At 41.1% G+C, this 26,286-nt stretch overlaps 1 protein-coding gene across 1 annotated transcript in view; it reads right to left on the reverse strand.

The window, feature by feature from the left end:
- CLASP1 (cytoplasmic linker associated protein 1) overlaps positions 1–26,286 on the reverse strand; it is a 170,912-nt gene that overhangs the window by 96,767 nt on the left and 47,859 nt on the right. The window contains exons 7-8 of the mRNA XM_071435252.1: positions 25,327–25,424; positions 24,007–24,074 (exon numbers count right to left, since the gene is read on the reverse strand). Coding sequence (XP_071291353.1) covers positions 24,007–24,074; positions 25,327–25,424 — 166 coding nt within the window. The remainder of the gene's footprint in view (positions 1–24,006; positions 24,075–25,326; positions 25,425–26,286) is intronic.

Raw genomic sequence — 26,286 nt, forward strand, 5'->3', positions numbered from 1 at the left:
TCAGATTACTCCAATTTAAGATGTAGCCATGATGGATGGCTGCGGGCATGGTTGAGAACAAGAGTTTTAAAGACTTGAAAACAAGAGACAAATTAAAAGGATGTAATGAGCCTGTTTACTTCAAAACAGAACTTTTTTTAACCATAATGTTGACAGTATTAATGCCATCATGTCAACAAGTCACAGCATGCCCTCTCTAATAGCATCTATGAGCACTAGCACAACTAAGAGCACAGGAAACAAAACTTTTAAGAAACTTCTGTTCATGAAACACACATGGAAATGGGAGTTTTTAAGAGTTAGTGAAACTGTCACTTAGCCAGTTTTCAGCCATATGAAAATCTCCATTAGCTTTAAGCAGATTTAGAAGAGGTGGTACAAATGTTTCACTCCTATCATCTTAATTAAATATCAATAGCAGACAACATAATAACTATGATACTGAGTGAAAGAACACCAGCTCAAATAACCAAAATAATTCACAAAAGCATCAAATATTGAAATAAATTCATTAAGAGCTAGGATTTATAAGTTTCACCAATTACTTTACTACAGTTCATACAGACACCTAAAGAAGAATCAAACACCCATGTGCGAGGAGCTGCACAGACACAGCCTTTACCCCATAATGATTTTTAAAAATTAAGTAACTGAGAGACAGACATGTACATAAGGCAAAATGAAAGTGGAGAAGAGACAGAGATAAGGATTTACTTTCCTCAAAGTAATCCTTGGAAATACAATATTCCCACAGTGCTTTTTCCAGCCAGCCACACAGCCTTCCCCCAGACCTCAAGAGCACCAGGAAATCCACAGTGCATACCTTGGAAAAACACACCCACCCCAAAAGCCCACACATTTACATAAAGTTTCAATTTAAAGAGCAAAAGGAGCTTCTCCCTGCCCTGCTCTCACCCCTGTGGTTTCCCAGAGGTTGGTCATTATGCCTTGTGGGGCATCCACCCTCCATTCCCGGTCAGGCTGTCCACACATCTCCCCAGCCTTCACAAACACCCCAGCTACTTCAGAGCCTCTAACACACTCCACACCAGGGTGTTACTGCTGTGGCTTTCCCTGCTGACTATGCTTGGGGGTGCTGCCCCACTTCTGTTCTGGACCCTTGAAAATACCCTTTAAATTGCATTGCCTTATTACACCCTCCTCACTGTGCTCTCATTAGCATAATCTTCAGAGATGAAAGAGACAAAGTGGGTCCCTGGGCCCTAGAGATACCAATCAATGAGAAAGACTGTGGATGCAGGATGGCTCAGGGAGATCTTTTAGAGTCAGAAAACATCTTTTGACAGAACTACAGGAATGAGCCTTGTCACAGCATCCTGTCATACCCAAACTGCAGATTTCACTATTTCCCACTTTAATATTAATCCTCTGTGCTGCACTGCAGTGGCAATGTTAAGATTTTGCTTCAGCCTTACTGAAGTTTAATTATTTATGCAAATAATTATATAAAAGAAAGTTAATTCTTCTGCCTTCATTCACAAGACAGAAAAATTCCATTCTGCAGAGGCACAGGAACTCCCTCAGGCACCATTTCCATATGCACACATAACAGGGATGTGTCAGGTTAAAGAGCAATCAATGAACCATCCCCTTCCTTGCTCTCACCTCCATCTCTGCATTTGCTGGAAAACTTATAGCAACAGCCTGGACTCCCTGTGTTTGCAGCAAGCCAACATCAGGATTCAGGCAGCAAAGGGCATCAGCATCACCCAGCTGCTGGTCACCCACACTACACCCAGCACCCCAGGCAACAGCCTCCTTTGCCAGGTCTGTGATCAGCTTTGCACAGCATTTGCTTTAAAAATTATATAAATGTAACTAAAAGGCCGAGCCTTTCAACAAGAGCAAGAAGTATTTGCTGTTATTTTAATGTGTGAGTAAACTGAGACACAGCTGAGGGACATTCTCAAGGGTGTGAAGACTCCAGGGCACTGCCAGAGCCTAGATTAAGCTCCATTCCTGAATAGTTTTTTGTACTGGTCCCTTTCTCTTCCTCTGACTAAAGATGCAAGGAGTGCCACAAATGTTTTCTTATTTTCCCAATACTATCTTCAAAATTGCTCTATGCATATTCAAAAAAGGACATTTGCAAACGGCTTGGGAAAAGAAGAAATAACATCATATATTAGAATCAACATATTAGATATAAAAATTTTAATTTGGTTGTTCTTACAGGTTGCTTGAAGTTTAGCCACATCTAAAACTGAGTTCTCTGTATTTCCCAGGGTTGGCACTACAGGAAAACAGCAACCAAGATTAAACTAAGCTCCCAGGGAGACACCTGCTGGCAGCAGCCTGGGGCTTATTTGCCAAAACCTGAAGGAACAAGGAGATACCTGTGGAATCAATATGTGATATTTTGTCTTACCTGGACTGCCTATACCCTATGGAACTTAATTAGCAGGCATACCAACAATCTGAAGCCTTCCAATGGGCAATGTTTATCACCAGTGAATGGCAGGAGCCCCATGAGCAGACAGGGCAGGTGACTCCAGCCCCACAACCAGGTCCAGATTTCCAGCTATTTGCACCATCTGCTGCCATGACTTCACAGGGTGAGGCACTTCTCCAGCCTGCACTCCCCAGATGGCATTCCCTGCACAGATCCTTCTGCCTCCTCGGGCAATAATGACCAGTGCAGCTCACCTCGATGCTGACTGCCCCAACACCATCATTGTCAACACAAGGAAATTGCAGTTTCTACTGTTAGCACTTATCACTTCTTGAGGGGATGCTCCTTCTCAACACACAGAACACCGAGGTGTAAAGTACTGACAAGGAGCACACAGAGCTGTTTTTGGAAGGAAAGAGCATCCTGACGTTTCTAGGACAAAGTGCTGTTACAAAAAGAGGCAAAGGCATCTTATTGCCTCCAGTAACACAGAGCACATTGGGGGGACAGAAATGCCGCAGATCCCACTTCCAGCCACCACAGAACATCCTGTAAAGCCTGCTAATGCACCAAGTCCGGCAGGAGAAAGCTTTCTAGAGATATCTGCAAGGAGATAAAAATGCCAAGCTGCAGCCTTGCTTCTTTTTGGGTTAATTCCCAGAGGATGGCTGGGTTGGTGAAGTTAAGCCAGTAAGCTGTGCTAGAGGGACCTGGGGAAGCTGCAGAACCAGCCCTTTCCAGTACCTTCATTTATGTTTATTTGCGATCATTAACAGGGACATGTTGCCCAGCACCTCCTGTGAGATGGTGGGGCAGCTAAACTTTCCAGGCAGCCACCTCTGAGCCAAAACACAAAATAGATGCAGTTATCCCAGAACAATGAAGAAAAAAACAAGGCTGTCAGCCTACAGCCTGTACAGCCACAGAAAACAGGAGCCGTCTGTCCCAAGGCATTCTGTCTGGTTAAAGGCTAATGCAAGAACATGGGTACTGCACTGGCAAAAACTGTACAGTGTTACCCACATCACACATCAGTGACTCCCATCCAGAATGCCTGGCCTGATGCATAATTAATGTACTTTAATTAGATGACCATTTAAAATACTGTCAAATGCTCAGTGGGCAATAATCATGAGATAAGAATGTCTTAGACTGAAGGCGGTTGAGACAAAAGAAAAACCATAGGGAAAACTATGGAACAACTCCCCAGCCTACATGCCTTTTGAGAAAGATTATCAACCAGTAAAACAAGCATGACCAGCCTGATAACCAGGAATTTCCACCATAAATAAATGCTTCATCTTTATAAAGATGCATATTACTACAGACTGTGAAGACACATGTACAAGCAAAGCATACAGACAAGTTCTGTTTATTTAAGAATAATCCAAAGTTGAATTTTATGATCCAGGCTATGCTCTGTAACCAGAAATGGTTACCAAACAATGGTCTGAGGTGCCTCTGAGCTCCTGCCACAATGGCTACTAAGTTAAAGAGTTGGCTCTGTGATCTCCACTGCAGCTATCAGCAAAGGAAAGGGATGGGGAGCCAGACCTGATGCTGGTGCTTCTCCGGAGTATTCAGCAGCACTGCCTGCCCGCCACTCTCCTGATGCACTAAAAGGCACAAGTTTCTGCCTACTCCTAACTAATAAAAGCAGGACTTGGGAACTTTCCTGTCTCCCCACCAGTTCAGTACAGCTCCCTGAGAGCAAGCAGAGCCTTTGAGAAGCTGCTTCAGCACCAGTACACCCGGCCAATGTTTGCAGCCCAGGCCAGCTTTTGCAATGTCTGCATGAACACATTCGACTGCAACCAGAGCTTAGAGCAGCAGCTCCTTAGAGCTGGGGAGAAATACCCATTCCCCACTCACATCACACTCATTTTGGCTAACACTGGCAGAGGGAAGCAATAGTTTCCTGACAATCAAGCCCATTTGGTTCTTACCCCCAGAGTCTTAAAAAGAATAAACACAGTAAATGAAAAGCTAGCATTTCACTTTTCTCTGGATCATTGTAGAAAAATCTTATTGTATTTATTATGATCACTCAAGACCAGCGACTCCAAAGGTAGTCACTGAAAATGTCTGGGGTTTTTTTAAGATGCAAAAGCAGAAACTAGTAAGTAATATGAGACAGGTTTTACTTTAAGTGAAAAAAATGCTTTTTCAGTAATTTTTAGAATGCGTGTTCACTGGCAATAATTAATAATACTACTCTGCACAGATTTGTGTATGATCTAGATAGGATTAGTTCCACTTTTTTGGCAGAGCGGAAACAAAGGCCAAGTACACGAGGAAGCTGACTGCAGGTGGTGCAGAAAAGTCAGAATTAGAGCACATGCCGGAAGATGTATAAGAATATCGGATTTCCTTTATTTAATCACCATCACATTAGGCTAAATTCTGCTTCCAGCTCTATACATTTGGGATGGAGGTGAATCCAAAAGCATGCAGAACTTTGCAGGATTTTTTTAAAGTTGCTATTATCTCAGATTTTCTTCTGCATGGTTTCAAGTGAGCATAGAGAAGTTTCAGTACATCAACTAGTAGCCTATTTGACAGATACTTCAGTACAGCATATGGTTTCCACATGGCTGGCTAACATAAACAATTCAGACTGATATTTAACCTTCAAATAAATATTTAAGCTTCAAATAAATATAAGCACAGTCTGAATGCCTGATTTACAAATGGAAAGCTCCAATTCCTGAGATACATCAATTTCTTGGGCCTTTTTCACCCATCCTTCAAAGCCTCAATTTAAGAAAACCATGGGCTTAAGGAAAAAAGTCACAGGAGAAAAGCACCAAAACCAAAAATGTGTCACAATTTATAAAATATTAATAGTCAGCAGGGCTTCTGTTTTCCTGAAGCTTGTTTCATCTACTCCCCAACACCTTTAAAACAAAAGGTAGATCTTTGCTCCTTCATCCACATTCCTCCCCATAAAGAATCATCATTAGGTACAGCAAATAGAGCAGGCATACTCAGAGGGAGAAAAGCAGACAAAAAGGTAGAGTGAAGACATTGCTGAAACTTTCCTTCCTTTTGTCATTAATTACTTCAGCCTACTAAATTTGGTATTCATATTTCAGAGCAACACAAAACTCCGAGCAAGCAGGGGAACTTTAATGTGCTACAAAGAAGAAAGCCTCTTTCTCAAAGTGCTTGCAATATAAATAATGCATAGCACAGATAAAAATAATTACTATTATTTGACTTTATTATTAGACTTTATAAAGAATAAGCACAAATATCCCCCTCCTTCTCTTTTAAAAGAAAAAGGGCAGTTAAAAAATGCAAGTAGTTGTGTCCTAATCAGTCTAAGATATTCCTGCCTAGCCCATTTTTATTTGGCCTCAGTCAGTGCTACTGTTCACTTTCTCCCCATGGCTCAGCATCCTTTTTCAACCCTCCTCAGGTCCCTGCACCTAGGTAAAACTTAAGCCTGTCATCCAGCCATCCAAAACCATCTGCCATGACTGAAAGTTGGACTTAATAATTGATTCTGATCACAGCTGGTCATTTGACTTCTTTAGTAACCATGCTCTTTTCTTCCCACATACTATGTTCACAGTAGAAGACTTCCACAGTAGAAGACAGACCACTTCTGGTCTGTCCAAGAAGTAACAATGAAAGAAATCAGTTTTACCACATAAAGCCACTTACTGCATCACATAACAACATGTCAGGATCAAATAGGAAATTCAAATTGAAAAAATGTGTTTGGCAGACCAGTAAAATCTTGATTCATCTGATCTGAACTCTGCCAGTTTCTCTGCTGTATCTCCTGTACCACTCGACTCTAACTCTGAGACCATCTCACCCACACGAAGAACTAAACAAAGGGACTAAGGGCAGACTTGTTTTTGACCTTAATCTCTTAGTTTTAATCAAGTTCAAAACTTGGTAAGAGGTGGTGGAAGCTCTGAATAAACATTTACAAGCAAGCAGATTCCCTCTGGTTCAAGGGCAAAGTCTGTCAAGTGAAAAGGAAGGATGAGTTTGCCTCAGGACTCAGACGCACGATCAAATTATTGCTGCTTAACAAGTTATAAGACACCAGCTGAGCCAAAGTAGCAGCCCTTGAGATGCTATTAAACTATGGCAAGTGTAAGGTAATTTAATTTAACTTAGCCCTAAAGAAAGAAAATTAGGCCAAGCAGAATCATTCACATTTACCACAAAGAATACAAACACTAACCACAACCCAGCTAAACATCTTACTCTTGATCTGCTCATTAAACACTCCACAAAACAAATGCTGACCTAAACAGAATTGGAGACATTAAAAACCAAAGGGGTTCCCATGCAAAAGCTGGGAATGCTGATTGCAGAAAAAGCCTGGCACAGCCATTTTCACCACTACTGGGGAAAAAAAGAAGTCAAAATCACTCATCTTTCCTTAGCATTTCTCACAGGTGATTCTGCCAAGAGAAGCTGATGTGGAACAAGACTGAGGCGAGGTGGTGAGCATGGCTGGTATTAAGTCTTTCCTCATTCAGAAAAGTTACCAAAATCATTATCATCACAGGATATCAAAACCCAACTGATTTCCATCTATACAGATTTCTGGTTTCAGACAGGCACATCTACTGCCTCCATGCAAGACTTAAAGAAGTCAACAAGGCAAAACTAAAAAGAAAACAACACTTTATTAATACAAAGAACTACTTTCCAAGCAGCATGAGAAATCTCTTTTCCCTAAGGCAAGTCTGGCTGGCACAGTGACTTTGTACATCTGTGACCCTGAAAGATCACTGCAATGATAATTCAAACAGACAAATTAGATAGCAGCTTCTTCCCTCTTGCACTGCTTTGTCTATGCTGTAGAGAGATATGTCCCTTCATATGTGACACTTACACTTTCCTCCTAAACAGCAAGCTGTAAAGTGTAGTCCTTGTGAAGGCTCAGCCCCTAGAAGCAAGCTGTCCCCTTTTGTCCCCTTTTCAGCAGGCTGCTTATGATACAAACAGAGAAGTCATCAGGAGAACCACACTCCACTACACCGTGCTTCTGCTTGGCTACATTGTAAAGATGAGCATAAATACATGTTGAGATGAACAGTTCCTACTTTTATTTCAGTTCTAGGATATACAATTCACTCTAAAGCTTGAACTCAATAACCTGAAAACTTACGAGGATTTTTACTACTTGCCTGAAACACTGATTACCAAAATCTAGGTAACCAGGGCTGAGTATGGTATTTGATGTGCACTGCCTGAGTTAAAGTTTGGGGAGATGGAAATAGGCTCTGGAAATTACAGAGGAGAGGCAGAGATTAAATTTCTACAACACACCAGGAAGGCCAGATAGTAAGTAGAGAAGGGAATAGAGAAATTCTTGTAAAACACGTATGACAGGAATTCACACACTGTGCTTTGTGAGCCATCCCAGGAACTGGTGCATATGCAACTTCTTACTTGTCAGATCAAATAATATCATGCTCAAAAAGCAAGAGGCAGGCATCCCTTTCAGTCCAGCAATTGAATTAAATACTTCCTAGTGACTGAAGCCATGATTCCTTATTACCCATTACTATAAAGTCACTCCCCACAGTTTGATGTCAAAATCAAATATTACTAAAACAGTATCAGCCCAAGAGATAATTTAAATGTCTAATTTTACCACTAACAGTCGGTTCTTGGGTGGTATTTTTAAAGTTGCCAGACAAGCTCAAAGCCTGGCATAACAATCTAGGGTGATTCAAGGATGACCAATTCAGACCTTCCTCCTGTTCAGGCATGTTATGGCATGTACTGTAATGCAGGAAGACTTTTAGATCCACCTCCTCTCTGGGACTTAAAGGACAGAAACCCTTGTACTCAGGGGCTGTGGGAGAACAGACAGAAATAGAGATTAAATGGATTCATATCATTGTAATATCCTACCACTTAGGAACAGAAGAGAGCATATGGGCAACTAACTGCAAAACCAAATAGCACAACATCTGAGCATAAATCTTAATCAGGAGTAACAACAGAAACTAACAGATTGCTTTAATCCTAAAGAGGCTTCTTTCAAGGTTATTCAACAAAATAAAACAGGGATGAAGCCTGAGACATTTCTATTTTGGAAACTCTGCAACAGGTTCCCAGGTTGGGATAATGGTCTTCAAGCACTTACTGGGCCTTTTACAGTGCAACAGCATTGATGAAATCTTTCCCTGAACCCAGGTTTACAGTAAGTGATGACTGGGAAGAAGAATTTGTTTTCTAAGTTTGCTCTGAAGATACTGATCCCAAGATAAGTCTCTGTACCCACCAGGTCACAGAGGTGGAAGAGCTGAGGGAAGGAAAGCTCTTTGAAGCACCTCTGAAATCAAAGTATGATGCATCCTCACATTTGCATGATTTCTCATATCCCCATTTTATTAAATCTTTATTTTTAGACCACTTTGTTGTCATCTTCCACTCACTTCACTTTGTTGTACAGGAGAAAAGGCATGACTCAGACAAGAGGAGGTGCAGAAGGGCACCATTTCTCTTTCAAAAGAAGCAAAATGGATGACTTTTCTTTGTAAGGGTGAGGCCACCCAGCGAACCCCCTCCTGCCAGTCCTCACTCAAATTATGATCATCTTTAATACATCTGTGTACTGAGTGACAAACAGAAAGTCCAAGTTCAAGGTTATTAAAGGTACTTTGTCTCTCATGGGTTGTAAGGTGTCCAGACACACCTAGAATTTACATTCCAGAGCAGGAGCAAAAGAAAATACCACATGTCAAAGAATTCAAATCTCTTATTTTAAATGCATTTAATTTCAGACACAGGAATGGAGATAATTAAAAATATGGGACTAAGTTGTTAAAAATGAAATGTGTGTTAGAGAGTAAAATCTAACAAGGAAAACAATGGTTCTTCCACATCATTCATTTCACAACAGCTTCCCACTCATGTGTGCAAAGCAAAATACACTTGTATTATATACAAGTAAAATGTATTTGGTGGTTTGTATTTATTAATTGTGTAGTAACATCAGGATTCCAGGTGACACCAAGACCTTCCTTCTACCAGCTGGAAGAGACTCTGAAACCTATATTCAAATATAGACTTTATCTGAGAGTTTCTTTTCTGAACCTTCAATTTTGGGGCTTTCACAGTGACTCACAGGAGTGCAAATACATTTGTCCAAAAGCACACTTGAAGCAGTTGTAAAAACTGAGAGCTACTACTCACTAGTTCTATTTATTCCTTCACCAAGTAAAAGGATCTTGACACTCAAGTAAATGATTTGGAAATTGTAATACTGCTTAAGATCAACAGTCAGATTCCAGACTCTCATGCATTTGCTTTACATTTTCACAAATCAGAAGCAGGAATGACCATGTGTTACACTCTGTGTAACCAAGTGTTAATACTCACTTTGACAGGCAGGATTACTATCTGTTGACACACTGAAAAATGCTCACAAACTCCATGACTGAAACACTATCAGGTATGGAAGTGGTAATACCACAGAGCAGGTGTGAAAGCAGAGGCAGATATGAGCACCAAATTAGCAGGTTTTTATTATTAGCAGGTGTTTCCAGGCATTGCTTAGACTATCCAAAGAACCAGTATGAAAATTAAAAAAAATTTGTATGAACAGCTGACTGTAACACAAAGAAAATAAAGAAGTGTATCAGTAGTTGCACATCAGAAAATGTCAAGCAGACCAAGTTACAGAAGAAAAAGCCATATAAATTTTTCTCCATCCAATTCTTAGTAATTTTTAGCAGACTATGTAGGCTGCTGCTGCCTTGTTGTTTAACACAAATAACAGGGAATGCTCATAGGGCACTGTCATCTGTCAGCAGCTGTTACTGAAAACCAAACATGGGGCAAGTGAGCAGTTCACAGCATTCTGCCTCCAGATGGAAACAAAATTCAGAAGAAATAGGAATAAAGTGTAGGGGAAAATAATGTCTTATCAAATCCTTAAACCCAAATTGTATGCTCAAATATACATAAACCTTCAGCATTTCTGGAGAAGACAAGTATCAGTCATAGCTTGACCACTTCATTCCCTTCACAAGAAGGAGTGCTGAAGGTCCTGTACACATGCAGATACTATAGAAGAGATTTCTGTCTAGGCATGATTATTCCTCAGATGTGGCCAACTGCTTTACCAGGTATCAGTTTATTCAGACAGAAAAAATATTTGAGGCCTCCCAAAACATGAGAGCAGGATCAGCCTGGTTCATCTGAAGTTTCCACCATTAACCAGCTTGAGCCACCTGAATTGCTCACCTCCACTACAGATCCCTTACCTTAATTTCAAGTAGCAAGAATTATTATTTTGTCCAGACTGGAACTGAATGGCTCAGTTACACAATAGCTCTTTACTATTTGTCCTGTTGTGGGCTGCCTGCAGCAATCAGTGACCAGCAGCATCCTTTTTCATTGGATATAGTGCACATCCCATCAGCTCCCTAGATGCTGTCAAACACTGAATCCATGCTTAGAAGCCACAAGCCAGCCAGGGAAGCAAGCTTTGGACCATTAGCCTGCGTATTAACCACCACCCAGGGGCCTTTCAGGCCAGCTAAACTATGTCAGTTGAGCTAAAAAGATGAAATTACACTCACACTGCCCCTCTGGCATGAGAGTCTCTTGGCATGATTTAGTCTGAAGAGTCTGTGAAGGGATGAGAACAACTTTGTCTCCTGGCACTATGGAGAGAAGAACCCCTAAGTGTCTTACAGAATTAATGCATGTCCTACATGAACTTCTCCATTCATGGCTGACTCATGTCCCATTCTCGTTTAGGCTCAACAGGTAACAAGCATGGCTTCTTAACAACAAATGACTGAAAGGTCAGCAAGCTTCTTGCTAGAATTAAAAAACCCATAAATGAATCACACCACAAACTAAAGATGGTGGCAAAACTTAGGAATTTCAACTTTCTAAATGAAAATTTCAAACTCAAAGCAATGACAACAAATCAGCCTTAGGCCTGTCCAAGTCCCACTCCTGCAAGCACACCACCATGCTGGCAAATCATCTGGTTCTCTTTAGCAACCATCTGTGCTTGCCTTCACTTAAAGAAGAATTAGCAAACAGAGGAACTGGCACATGAGAAGCACAGCACATAACAGACAACTACAGATTCACTTTTAGTTTTGCTCAGAGATTGAAAGCAAGTAAGTTCAGGGTTTTTTAACTGGAAGGCAGGGATTTCAATAAAACCTTTACATAAGGATGTGCATAAGAAGTCAATGCTTCAATTAGCATAAACTCAAATTGTCTGCTTTGCCTCTTCACCCATGCAAAGCTTCAAGGCTGTCCACTTCCTCCTCTTTACAGCTAGAGACTGAATTTATGAAGTCTTCACTGAAAAACAGAACCAAGAAGATGGGCTGGAGAAGTTCCAGTCCCTCCTTTTTAATAGTAATTTTGTGTTTAGTTTTTAAATATTTGAAACAGGTTCTTCTAATTCATCTAGAAAGCCTCTCCCACTGACACAAAGAACCACTGATAATTCCTGCTTGGAATAGAGGTGGATTTGTTGAGGTGATCTAGGTTAGTCATCTAGATTACATTTAAACCAGGCTTACTTAGCTTCCTTTTCCAAATATTACAAGGAAAGAAGGCAAAAAACCTTACTGAGATGAAGAAAAGGAATTCAAACATCCTGAGTTATAAGACATATTTAGGCTGTCTACATAGGGAAGAGGAATACAGAGATCTGTCTGCGAAATAAAGCGTGCCATTACAAGTGAAGTTTCAGGAGATTCCTAATAATAGTATTTTGAAGAATGGCATGAAGATTAAATGGAACAAAATACAGCTCACCTACTAATTTGTAGCAAACTGCTCTTCACATAAACAGTTAGACTATATCCACATTTAAGTATCAAGTTTTAAATTCTTAATATTAAAATCAAAGAGTAATTTGCATCTTAATGCTTCACTGAAAATGCCCATGTGCAACTTGACAGTCACACTGATGAAAGACCAATAAAATTTAAGTGAAGCATTATCACCCATTCTAGCATAACACCAAATCAGCAGAGGATGTGCATTAAAGGATACATGCTGCCATTTATAGAGGTGCCTCTGTTGTGGCTTGCAGCCTTTTCATGCTGACATCAGGCTGTGTTGCTAGCTAAGGTCACATTCTCTTCTGCCTTTAGCCCTGTTACCACTCGTGATAAACTGGAGAGCTGAATATCAGACACAATCTCAAATGGCAAACCTTGCCTTCAGCTCACTGACACATACAGCTAGAAAGTACTGAGTAAAAAAAAACACTGAATCAGTTTGAAGATCTTCCATAACTACTGCATCCTACAGGAGGAAAAATGAAATAATGGCATAATTTAGGTTAAAGGGACCTCTGAAGGTCAAGTGACTCAACCTCCTTTTGAAAGCAGGGCTGACAAAGTTGTATTGCTCAAGAACACTTCCAGACTAATTTTAAAAACCTCCACGGATGAAGATCCTCTGGGCAACCTCTTCCAGTGCTTCACACACTATCTTCAAAGTGAAGGAAAATATCAACACATGGGAGAAAACCCCAAGCATAAGGCTGTCCTCTCAGTCCCTAAAGTATGTGGACTGCTGGAACTTGCATAAAACCAACTGAAAATCTCTTGATGAAAAAAACCCTACTTCTAATTCAGAGGTTTTCTGGAATTAGTGGTCTATGCATTATAGGTACAGGAAAGTCAAAATTCCAGCCCAAAATTTACAACATGAGCTGCTCATCACAGCTTTTTACTGGCATTTATCCTGTGTGCAGAGTCACAGAAACCCCCTGCATGCCATGAGGGAGCAGAGATCACCTGCTTTCAAACACTGGTCAGGCCATCACTGGCCAAGGGTGCAGAGCACCATCAAACACAGTTCAGGTACATTCTCACCTCTAACAGGAACTATTTACTGTTTTTAGGGCATGGTAAGCATGGTGTTTCAGATGGCTCTGTGATGCAGCTTTCCAGGGAAGAAGCTGTGGAAAGGACCAAACATAACATGCTCCCACGGGAGGCCCTGAAGGGAACATTCTGCTGCAGCTGATGGAGCGCCTGGCCTGCTCTATACAAAACACACAGGACCTGGCACAGTCCAGCTCTGTCACAAAGCTCCAGAGCCCCAGAATTCTGCCACATCTCCCACACTTTCAGCAGAGTGAACAGAGCTCCTTATAATGTGCTGCTGCAAACAAGAAATAGTTAGGACAAAAATAGGGACAAGCCTGCTTTAGAGCCCATGAGAATAAATAGGCTTCAGGGAGCGCCACGAAGGAAAGCAGCAAGCACAGAGCACAATGTGCATACAAAGACCTACAATACAGAGGCTTTGGAGAAATCCCACTGCAGTGAGAAAAAATCCAGTGCACACATCAAAAAGAAAAGAAAAAAAAAAGACATCTAAGGAAAGCACTAGAGACAAGTATGGAGCTTCTTAAGGGGGAGGGAGCAGAGAATAAGTTTCAGCGTGCTGGTGCATAAATATTTTGCCTGTGGAAGCTTGGGATCAGATCTTATTTAAGTCTCCAGTGAAAAGGAGCGTGACTGTCCCTCCACATCACAGAAGCTCCATGTGATTAGAACCCTCTGCAGATTCAGCTCCTGCCCAGCACAGAGCTCAAACAGCAGGAGCTTAAATCGGAGCTGAAGTGCACTGGCAGAGCTGCAGCAGGGAGAAGTGTGCCCAGCCCTGCCTCTCCAGGGCTGCCTCTGGGATTGCCCCTGATCCCAGCAGGAGCTGGGGGGAGTTCAGGGGAAGAAACATAAATGATGGAGAACAGAGTTAGACCCATTCTTCATAAAGCTGCCCTAATTAGAAATGTCAGGCCTCATTATGAGCCAGCGCTCACTAGACAGGAGTCCCATTGCTGGGCAGAGACGTATGCGTGAGACATGCATTTCTTAAAGATGTACACATCCTTCCTCTACCCACACCACAGCCAAGGGAACAGCCTCACTGCATGGGGGTGAAGGCAGCACCATGCTGCCAACTGCATAAACACTAGCAGCAGCAGTGCCAGCACTGTTTCATACCTGAAACTCCCATCTCCCCCTTCCCTGTGGAAGGCTAGGAGCAATCATGCCTAGAATACTCATAACAAGGCTTTTTATAACACAGTCTACCAGAAATTTACATAGGGGACTGCTCATCTCCCATGGAAATAATTAGAAAGAGTCCATTGGTGTCAAAGGGAGCAGATCTGGAGTAAAAAAATGGTGTAAATTTATTTATTCTACCTCTGCATTCAAGCATTCATCTCCAAAGAAGCCCAGATATGTCTCATATTCCTTAAACATAAGCATCTGCACCTCATACCAGACACATCTATGTCAAGCATCTAAAGGATTTTGTTGTGCACTGACAAGCTCTGAAAGAAGGCAGGTTAGGTGTGTACAGGAAAGGGAACAGCTCTGGAAATGTGGTTGCCATAGGTTTTGCAATTCTTGAAAAAAGCAGTTCAGGTGACACTTCACAGTGAATGAAGGTATTTCTCTCTTCCTCTGTAGTGCATTGTTTATAAATTTTGATAAAATTCACCTGGCTTGAATCTGAAGGCCACCTGCAAAGCAGCAGCCATCAGCTGCTTTCCTCATGAAGATTTGTCTGCAGTGAGATCCCTGCAGGCTACACGTGGGGTGTAAACCTAGCCAGGATTATTCAGGGCTGTCTGCAGCTTTGGGGCTTCAGGGGAATAAACAAAAAAAGATACTCAAACTGCTTAGCACAATGCAACAAAAGGATTCTTTTGACAGAGCAGCAGGGCAGAATTAATTCCTTCAGCAGGCAGAAGAAACCCAGTCATTATGCAGTATTTGCTGTCTTAATACTACAAAAATAGGATGCATTTATTATTATAGCTCTGTTTTGTTCTATTTCACATCACTGTATTTGAGCTACAAACAAAATACTTCAGCCAAACATAACAGAGGAGGAAGGCAGTGTATTGCCAGACCAGGGCCAAGTACAGACAATGCCTTCCCTGTACCTCCCCTCTGGAGTAACAAACCAGCACTTGTCCACTCCTGCATTTTGGAAAAAGCTCCTCTTCATGCCCCCCACTAACATGGCTTTAAGGGCAGGTTTTGTTCTACCACTGCATGTTAAAACTGGATATACCATCTGTATTAGTAAGTCTTCCTCAGAAATGGGCTCAGCAGTCTTATCTCATCCAGCCTAAGGTCAATGATCTGAAAAGGGAAAGTAACTAGGTACAAGAGGACTTTCAAGCTTCCAGGTATTGGGTCTCAGGTTCTTTAGAAATCAACCAGGTGCTCTTCAGTCTAGACTCTTTAATAAAACCTCACAGTTATGGCAGCTGCAGCTACTGTGGTTACAATATACAGGGACAGGGATGTTATTTGTTGCTGGTAGGAGAAATATGTTTCATGAACTTCTGCTGTCCATAAAAGCCTATCCTGTATTTCACCAATTACCACAGAGTGACTGCTGTCCTCAGAGGCTGCTAATTACAGCAGCTAAACCCAGTCCACTTGCTACATACTCAACCTGAAAATAAATCTCATCAAATAAATGAGAGCAGCAGCACAGAATTTATCAAAGTGCTCCACAAGAAGTGCACGAAATTTCATCTCTTCCTCAAGCAGTCTTTGGCTACCATTGAGGCAGCTGATTAAGGACAGCAACTGAATTCTAACTGGGACAGTGATTCTATATAAAAACAGCCCAGAGCATTCATTTAAAAGTAGTTATTAGGAAACTACTCTCCAGCACCCAGCCAGCATACAGAAAGGAAAAAGAAAGACACCTACTCCTCCACCACTTTCTTGGAAACTGAACTATTTGTGAGCCTCAGGCAAGGACTTCTATGCCAAGAACAATTTTGTAATTATTGTCATAGGAGCAGAAAGCTTGTGATACCTTCAGGTGTGCTCACAGAAGTACTCTATTATGTACCCCCATCAAGTGTTGAAGTCAGTGTGTGTGAAACACAAACACAACCCAAATAAACTTCACAAATCTGCACAGTGTACAACCATAGGATTGGTTGTACTCCCACCAGATTGCCCTTCAGTGTGCCAGTCTTCCTCTATGATATTTGAATAGCTTGTACTCCCATTGCCCAGAGAATTGCTGAGAATGAAAAGGCTGACTTAAAATCACTGCTACGTTGACAGTGATCAATATGTGTGCGCACAAGCGTATGTATGAACCATCCTACTGATGAACTTGCCCCTGGAAGAGTCTGTGTACCATAAACAAAGCTAAGTGATCAAAACCATAAGATTTAGCTAGTCCTTTCATGTAAAAATGTCACTGGAGTTAATAATGCTCCAGCTTTGACTGCAAGCTCTTTCTGACAGAACAGCTACAAAGGAGAGCCAGCTGGGAAAAACAGCACAGGAAAATACCACTAAACTGGTGCAAAGACTTTAAGGACCACTGCAAATTTAAGGCTTTGTTTTAGAGGTGAAACCAACCTGACACCAAAACAGGTGAAAGAATTTGAAAGAGAAGGTCATAGCAGAGAAATCAGCTATTAAGCATTCCTGAACTGTGATCACCTCCACAGCTGTACCAGATGTTACTGCAGTTTCCTTGGGAGGGAAGGGTGTAGGATTTTTTTCTAATTCCAATTCTTTATGAACACTGGACTATAAATTCATAGTTGCCATGTGTTCTAAGTTGTATGTGTTTCCTGAGGCAGCCACTGAGTTTGCTCAGATACACATGGTACTTTACCAGTGGGGAAGAAGAGAACAGGCCCTGCATGAAGAAATTCATCTCCATATGTGCAGGACATTGATGCATTTAACTTCCATCAGTAATAATGGAATGGTGCACATTAATCTTTTACTCATGAAGCCCACACTAAACAGCAGCATCTCATCCTTTAACTGCCTACTCCTTCAGCCTGTATTTATGCATGTTTGTTAGTGATGCTGGTAGTAAAGTGGTTCTGCTTAATTACACCAAAGCTTTGCCAAAAGAACATTTGTGTGTTCATATAAAACCAATGGGCTTAGGGGAAGTGATGAAACAACGTGGTCTTCTCTGCAAGGAAATCCTGGATCAAGGTACTTGGATTCAATCCAGAATTCACAATACACTAACAACTTACACACATACTTTTCTTCTGACATTTGCTACAACTACAATTCAGACAACCAGCAGTGACCTGGAGGTCAGACATTTCCCAGATGATAAGATCAGCTAGACCACTGCCCCAGGCTCTTCATTCCACCAGCTGATCTTTTAAAGCTGAGAAGTTCCCAACATGATGAAATCATCACACTTCATTGACATGCTTGCTTTCTGCAATAAACAATGAAGTACATTAATTATTTAACATAATTCCAACTTTGGAAAAATCATGGATTAATCTCAGCTCCTCTTTTGAGAGACAGGAGGAGCCAGAGTGCAAAGGTCTCTCATCTGTAGATAGTACAAGTGATGCAGTTCATGAGGAGAAGAACCAGCCCAGACAGGTTTCTGTATTCATTTCCTGGCATTGGGAGGCATGTACTGATGGTGAACGAGGAACACCACATATATGTATCCACTGCTTCCTCTGAAAATACATGCAGCAATTGCCTTGGAAAACAGTGTTCCAAAAGCATAAAATAAAGATCTGTCCACATAAATGGCACATACTGTAGCATGCAGTATTCATTCCACAGCATTCAATTTGCCCAGGAGATTTCCACGTTCTGGTACAAAAAAACTGCCAATTAACTCACACCTTGAGACAGTAAATAGCAATACAAACCCAACGTCTACAAAATTTGGATACCGACTGACTCAGACTCCCTAAAATTAGTCTACTGCATCCACAGTGTAGGAAGGATTTCAAAAAGACAACAGGTACACAGACTCGAGAGAAAAAGGGGAAGAGCTTTTACAAAGATGGCTAACAGAAATCATCTCCTCTGAAAGCTCAGATGAAAAGCACAGGCTTCTTCTGTACCAAAAATAAATACAATCTATGCTTCCCTCCTGTAAATTAATTCTTCACAGGTGAACAGATACAGAGCTCCTCTGCCTTGCCATTTCACGAAATCCCAATACAGCCTCACCGACTACCACAGACATCCTGTTACAGAAACGCAGTTGAAACACAAAATACAGGTTAAAAAAAAGTGGTATCTCTATTTGGTACATTCTTGGAACTATGATTCAATGCTAATTCAAAAGTACTCATAACCAATTTAAATAATCTTCCCAACTGGTGCTGCAAAAGGAAACAGTTAGGAAATGGAAGTCTCAGGGATCACTCAAAAATAACCCAGACCAGCAGGGTTTCTGAAAATTCACGTCCTTCACCTCTCTCAACCTGTTCTGGTCCCTTACTTAAGCAGACATTCTTTTTCTTCACCCCATCAAACAGACCATTTATCATATTTTATATAATCTTAAACTGAGCTTGATGACACCAGGCTACAGATGCTTGCAGACTATTTTTTTTAAGTTCCACTTTTACTGCAAGATTGCTTCAGTCTCCACACACCGTTAGAAAGAAGCAGAGCAGTGGAATACTCAGCCATTAACAAATAAACACATCCACCCGCGTGGCACATTCATTAGCACCTACCTTTCCCTGTAGTCATTATTCTCTGCAGTGCTGGGGAGCTGCTGGAGAAGGGCGCTGTGCTGGGGAGCAGCCGTCTCTCAGTACATGTTTCTCAGCAACTTAATCACCAGCAAACTCGCCAGCCTCCTACACCCCTTTGCTGTGTGACCTAGCAGGCGATTGCCACCTCTCCTCCAAAATAAAAGCCTGTTCAGCATGAGCTGAGCTCCATGTGCCCCCCTGTGCCTGCCTGCTCACACCCCTCCCCTGCTGCATGCCAGAATTTCAGCAATATGCTTATTTACAAAGCTGTCAGAAAGGGAGCAGAGCTCCTCTTGTCCATTTATACATTTTATTAATTGATAGTACATCCTTCCACAAGGATGTACTATCAATTAATGGTGTTCATTCAAATATCACTCAGACACTGCTGCTCTCTCTCGGCCCACACAGGTGAAGAGGCATTTATTTGCTTTTTTCATGCCCTAAAAATGCTGAGTCAATTAAACCAATCTTCTGTTTCACTTTGTATTCCAACGTGAGAACTGTATTAATAGAGAGCAAGCCATAATGGCAATTTAGTTGCACAAGAAGGTATGAATGCAAAAAAGCACAGTGCAGCATTTACTGGTTCAAAATATCTGTTATCCTGGACAATTGTCACTCCTTCCCATCTGCAATTCTGCTGCTTGGATGTGTGTTGACAAACAAACAATATTCCACCCTCAGATGCACGGCACCACTTGGCAAATGTGGGTGGTTTTCCTTCATATAATAAATATGAGAATAGTTTCCAATGACTCAGCTTTATTACCAGCAAAAAAACAGGACTCCAAAATAGCTCCAGTTTTCATCTATTTAACTCCAAGTTCACAACTTCACAAACAGAATTCATTTAGTAAATAGCATATTTGTCTTGTACACCTTCCCAAATAGAAGCAGCTCTACTGAAAAGTAGCATTGCTCCCTCTTCATATGTTTTCAGTAACTGAAATTATCATGTCTTTTATTCCAGCACTGTTTTAATTAACTTGCTTACTCTTAGAACACACACTCATGCAGTCAGCTACCAAAATTGCATCCTCCCCTCACCTTACTCCACAAGTACCCGTGGGGGAGAGATTTCAGCTCCAGAATTCTGGCTCTAAGATCCTGCTTTGATTTCCTTCCAGACCAAGACCACTACCACCTCCACTGTCCCTAAATCTTGCTCTTGTGAGTCAAAATTCAACATCAACAAGAAAGTTCAATGCCCTCCTTTGCCACAGGAACACCACTACAATATCCCTTCATGCACAAATATAAATGCATCTCACAAAAATTATGTGACTTACATAAAAAAAATGAAGGTTTGCATCACATTAGGATAATCACAATGATGAAAAGCATAAAAACCACACTGAAACATTTTGGTTGCTAAAAACTTTGGTTTGGGTCATTGATTCCTATCAGCCTGTATTTTTCAGTAGATAATTTATTTTATTCTTAATCTTCACTGAAACTTGATCATAACATCTTCTGGAGTCCAAATCTGATTCAAAGTCAACTCAAATCTATAGAAAACCTGTACAGTTTCTGTAAAGGCCCTTCCAGATAATACCAAGGAAACCCATACAGCATGAATTTCTTGGAGTCTCTGTCCAATAGCCTCTCTCTGTATCACATCCAACTGAAGATCATCACACAATGCCACTCAAAAACAGCAGCTGACTAGCTGGCAATTACTGGCTCTTTCATGCTGAAAATGTATTTGTCCCAGGGGAATAAGGCATCTGCATAATTAGCAAAAGCAGTTACACAGAAAATAATTAGCTTGCTGAAAGCCCAAAGGGGGAAAAACTATAATTTTTGCTTCAAGAGGCTGACTAATTATATGCCAAATAACAAAACAGAGATGCACTGAGAATCATCAAGAAATCCAGCATGGATTTTAACTTCATATTCTAGCTATAAGAGCTGCTGGTAGCCTAGCAACAAGCAGCATACTTGGGCATGCCAAAACCTCCCCCGACTTAATGAAACACCTCAGATTACTATGCAAACCTCCCCCACCCCACCATGCATTTGATTCTTGTGTTACTAAATGATAAAAACAAAGCCTAGCCAAAAAAAAAATCAAACAATTCAAGATAAACTTAAACAAGCACTAATGGACTACAGTATATAAAGATAAGCCAAAACAAAACATGAATTATTTTCAGAGACTTGAAATTCAGTCTGATTAGAGTTGACTCATTAGATTTCTTCTGTGGGTTAAGAGAATGTCCTATTATTTTAAGCAACTTTTCTAGTAGTCTTTGTAAGATTTGTGTTTGTTTGTGTCTTGGGAACCCCTTGATATGAAAACTTTAACAAGTTAGAGCAACTCACTAATCTCCAAAGTACTGCTGACATACAGAGAGTGCTGCTGCAATTCCTTCCTTTTACCTGAATCCTCAGTGACCTGGCAGAGGTAACTGCTGTCCCAAACAGTAGTGTCAGAGGCAAGAGACCAGTTTTTACTGTGTTCCACCGTTCTAGAAGCCAGAGCTGCTGCCCCAGCTGCCCAGTAGCACTGTGTTCTGTGGTAAGAGAGGTTTGACAACCACTTTCAAGTCTCGCTGTGATTAGCACAACTCTGGTGCTCAGTTATGAGTGACCTTTCAGCCAACAGCCTGCTCCTGGTTACCCACAAGAGAAGCACACTCACACAGTCATCCACCCAACCACTCTGCCAGGTTCAAAGGGTTAACAAGACTGAGCTATTTCCACTATTTCCCGAGAAAGGCAAATCTTTTGCATGTGCAATATCTATCACCATCCTCCCTGGTGACTCTGACAACTGCTGAAAGTGTCACCTTTGTTCAGAAAGTGTCAGAGACACAAGAAACCTGACAAATTTAGCTTGTCTGTCTTTCACAGGCCACAATAAACTTGTGACTGTGGGTGAAGATAAGGCTCCTTTTGCTGGCTTACACAATCTCAGACAGATAAACTGCAAGTTGCACAGAGCTGTTGACACACAAGATAGGACGAGCATGTAATGCTGTATTTGTGCTGTGCTTGGAGGGCAAGGAGGAAGCAACAACCAACCCTATGGCACTAAGGGAAACTGAACCCTCCCCTCAAACACACACAAAAAATGTTATTAGTAATGTTATCATTACTAACTTCACAAATGAGAACTACTTTAATTCTGCAACTATAGAACAACTTTTTCATTTCTAGGGAAGATGAAAAGGTTCTGGCAGAACAATAGGAGATCCTACACTTTGCTCTCTTTGACCCTTAACACTCCTCCAGCCCCCCTTTTCCCCCAGGCTACTTTTTTGTCTCAGTGTTCAAACAGGAGATTCTACTGAGGAGAAATCCTACTGCACACACAGACTCCAGAGACTGCATCCTGCCACAGCCCAAGCAAGAGCAGGGAGACATCAGGAGATCAGGTTAAACAGAGTGCAGAATACAGGAGTACTTGTGTTGGGAGGTACTGAAAGCCTGTCCATGGAGTCAGAAGATGGAGAGCATAACATCTCAGGACCTCAATGCACAAAAGGGTAAATCTTTCACTGAAACAGTGACAAAGGGGTATAAAAGAAAAAATAACTTTCAATGAAGCCTAAAAGTAGAAGATCTGATGCTTCAGATGTAGCAATACATCTCAGATCACAAGTCTGCCTCCTAGAAACACCAAACAATAGCAATCTACCTAGTACAATGATGCATCAAATTGCTTTTTCTTTTGTTGAAAGTTCATTCTATTCCACTGCTAGCAAGACAAAAATTCCACCTTAGCCTAGCCAAGCAGAAAGCAAGGAAGTTGAGTCAGCAGTAAATCTGTTTCAGTTTGAGTAGGGGTTTCAGAGAAATCATCTGGAGGCTGGGAACCTAAACAAGTTTGCTAAGGGATTAAATATTTACTTCCCCTCCCACCTGTTAAAGAACAAGGACATTTGTTTCTCAACTACACTTTTTTACCCCTGTAAGGCTCATCCACCTGGACATACAAAATAGTCCCATATTATGCAAAAGTATAACTTTAACCTATTCCATCACAGAGGAACATGTACTAGGTCAGCATCATTCCCAAACATACAAGATAATACATCACATTTCTGAATAATTCAAACTATAATTTCAGGATTTTCAAATCAGTTAATTTTATTGATTCTGCAGGGATGAAGTTTACTGTGTTGTAAAATTGTTATGCAAGAAGAATGGTGGCCAGAAGTGAAAAAGGGTTTTTTCCTATTTAAAAGAGAAAACACCTCTCTGCTCTCTTGACTTTGAAGAGCATGGTGGGAATGGCTGGGACATCACCTCCCCAGCTCCTGGCCCTGCAGAGGGTGTGAGTTGATGGGAACACACAGTGCTGAACTCAGATTCTTCATCTGCTCTACTCAACTGGCAGCAGAAAGATGCATTTCCTCACCAAGGATTCTCACAAAAATCTACTGTTAAACAATACTTATTAAATTTATAATACTTGTTAAAATTGTTTCCTCGCTCATAAGCTTATCTGTAAACACAGTAATAAACACTTGTTATTACAGTAAGCAAAATACTAGTCTCAGACAATACAGACAGAATTAAGGCTCAGATTAAGGGTCTTTGGCTATCAGTCCTAAACATACAAAATATGCAAATTTAGTGTCCTGGTTTTGGACAGATTTGGGAGGAATCCCAGACACTTAGGAACTGCAAAATACAAACAACATGAGCTTTAAACAGAACACTGCTGCATTATTGTGTACACTCTCTGTGCCTTTTAGGGCATTAAACTGAAAAGGCAATTCTTCTCTGAAATTACTATTTAATTCACCTTATGAACAACTTACATGCACATGAACTTGAGAACAGGAGATTTATTTTCCTAATGTAACTCAAAAGGAAAAGATGACAGTTAATAGCATCACCTTCTCTTCTCAAAACTTAGGTTTCCTTCTCCTGATACTACAAAAAGACAGCAGACAAACTAAACATCCATTTTATTTGTTGCAAAGGCACTGTGTATATTTCTGAACAATCACCGTTCTTGCTTCCCCTAACAGAATGCTTGCTGTATATGCATTTGAATGCCTCCCCAACTGAAAATTGCTAAAAGCACCAAACAGAGAGTACTTCTACTCACCAACTGAAGTCTGGACCATGTTTCCAGATTTTTGGACCTCATCGAATTTTGTAAAAATTACATTCAACCTGTTTGAAAGTTAAAGAAATACACAATAAACAACTGAATTTAAATTTTAGGAATATTAGAATCATAAAATCCCTAAGGCTGGAAAAGACCTCTAAGACCATCGAGTTCAACCTTTAACCCTGCACCACCATGTTTACTACTAAACCATGTCCTCAAATGCCACATCCACATGGCTTCTGAACACTTCCAGGGATGGTGATTCCACCACTTCCCTGGGCAGCCAAGTTCTAACATTTTATGATCTTATAGAACAGATTTGGCTTCACTCAGGTCATTGGGAGAACTGTAAAAAATGTCAGCAGAAAATGTCAATGCAAGGAAGTTATTTTAATATTAAAAAAAACCCAAAAACAACACCAACACACAAAAGTTGAAAGGAAAACCTGAGATATAATTGAAAATACTACATTACTGAAGATGTGATAAGGCTAATTGTTCTAGTTCCAGTTCATCACCACTTTTTCTATCTTAACTATTTACAGAAATACCACAAAACACACCCCTAAAAACCAACTTGACACAACATTTGTCTCTGGCCCTGACACCTTCCCATTTATGTCACAGGTCTGGCAGAGCAGAAGATTCTTATCACATCTCATCATTCCTTCCCAGTGAGTTTATTACTTTAAGGCACATTGTGGGAGCAGATGCTTCCACTGGAGAACAAGAGGCAACAACAGTGCTGCCTCCACCTGCATGTGCCCCAATTCCAGAACCACCTCTTCCCTCTGAGCAGTGGCAAGCTGCCATCTTCTCCATCCTCAGGGCTAACCCTGCTCTGCCCTGAGCACTGGAGGCAAGATGCAGAGCAGCTGTCTAATGCACCTGAAACAGCAGAAGCAGAGAGACATGGCTTTGGTTTTGATGTAAGTTTGGTTGCTTTTTGTTTGAGGTTTGGTTGGGGGGGCAGGGGAGGGAAGCTGTTTTTTTTTTCTTAAATAAAATATTAAAATGGATTATTTTGTTTGTGAGTTTTTTTGTTTATGACAGCCTAAGTTGCATAAACACAAGCTACTCTGAAGTGTCTCCTCTCTACATATGCAGAACCTACAGGAAAAATATTAATTCCCTTAATCTTGATCAGCACTAAGTAAATCTGAGTGTTTATCAGATTAAAAAATAAAAATAAGAAATGAAACAATGATCCTGGGAGAAGGTTCAGGTCATGAGGTTCCTGAAGTCTTCTGAAGGAAGGAAGGGAATAAAAAGCAGCCCAAAAATAGTGAAGACCTAAGGACATTCTCAACTTACCGAGACTGGGGTAATCCTTTTTTACTGAGATCAGCCCTTACACGCTCACCAACATGTCTGTAAATTTCCACAAGGCTGTTTATTGCTGCATCTCGAACCTGGATGTGAGACATGAGAGAAATCAATCATCTTTACAATTTAAATTAATAAAATCCCTAGTAAGTCCTACATTAGAGAACTAAATTTGTCTATTTCTCAGCAACAACAGCTGCCACTATACACATTACCACACAGCTCATAAAGGAGCTTCCAACCCTGCCTTTCACATGTTAACAGTATCAGCAGGTAATTGAATTGGAAAGGCAGTGAAGGTGGAAGATGAAAGGTTTCGTGCAAAAGGAGCTTGGCTGCCTTTGCCAAACTCCTCCCATTGTATACAACAGGTACATTTACTGGATGAAAAAAGGTAGAGACACAAACAGATCTTATATTACTGGGAGATTGTAAAATAAACTGATTTTTAATGCTATCTTAAAAACATACATTTCTCTGTTGATAATAAAACAGGGAGGAAGGGAGGAGTAATCAATCACCTGAGTCACCATGAATTTTGCATATTTTCCAAACTGATTTGCAAGAAATTGCTGAGCACATCCTTCCTTCCAGCCAACAGAAGAGACATAAATCTGATTAAGTGTCACCTTTCTGTACTTAAAACCTTCCTCCACTAGACACAGCAGGCAGAGAAGGTAAACAAACTATCTGCTCTGCAGAAACACCGACTGTGCACTTCTGCCTCTCAGAGGATGGCCCAGCAGCTACCCCCACATACACCCCAGAACTAGACATGGAATATCCTGAGACACAAGCCAGAATTGCCTGTAGGTGGGAGTCAAAGGGCAGGCACACATACCCTGCCTCCTGGCCAAAGAAAACCCCAACACCTGACTCACACCCACCTCTCCCCGTTCTCCTGCTCCGCAGCCTTCCCACTCAGCAGGTCCCTGCCAGCCTCCAAAC

Source organism: Agelaius tricolor, unplaced genomic scaffold, assembly GCF_023055355.1.
Source record: "Agelaius tricolor isolate 1412-34295 unplaced genomic scaffold, bAgeTri1.0.p SCAF_10, whole genome shotgun sequence".
Taxonomy (NCBI): Eukaryota; Metazoa; Chordata; class Aves; order Passeriformes; family Icteridae; genus Agelaius; species Agelaius tricolor.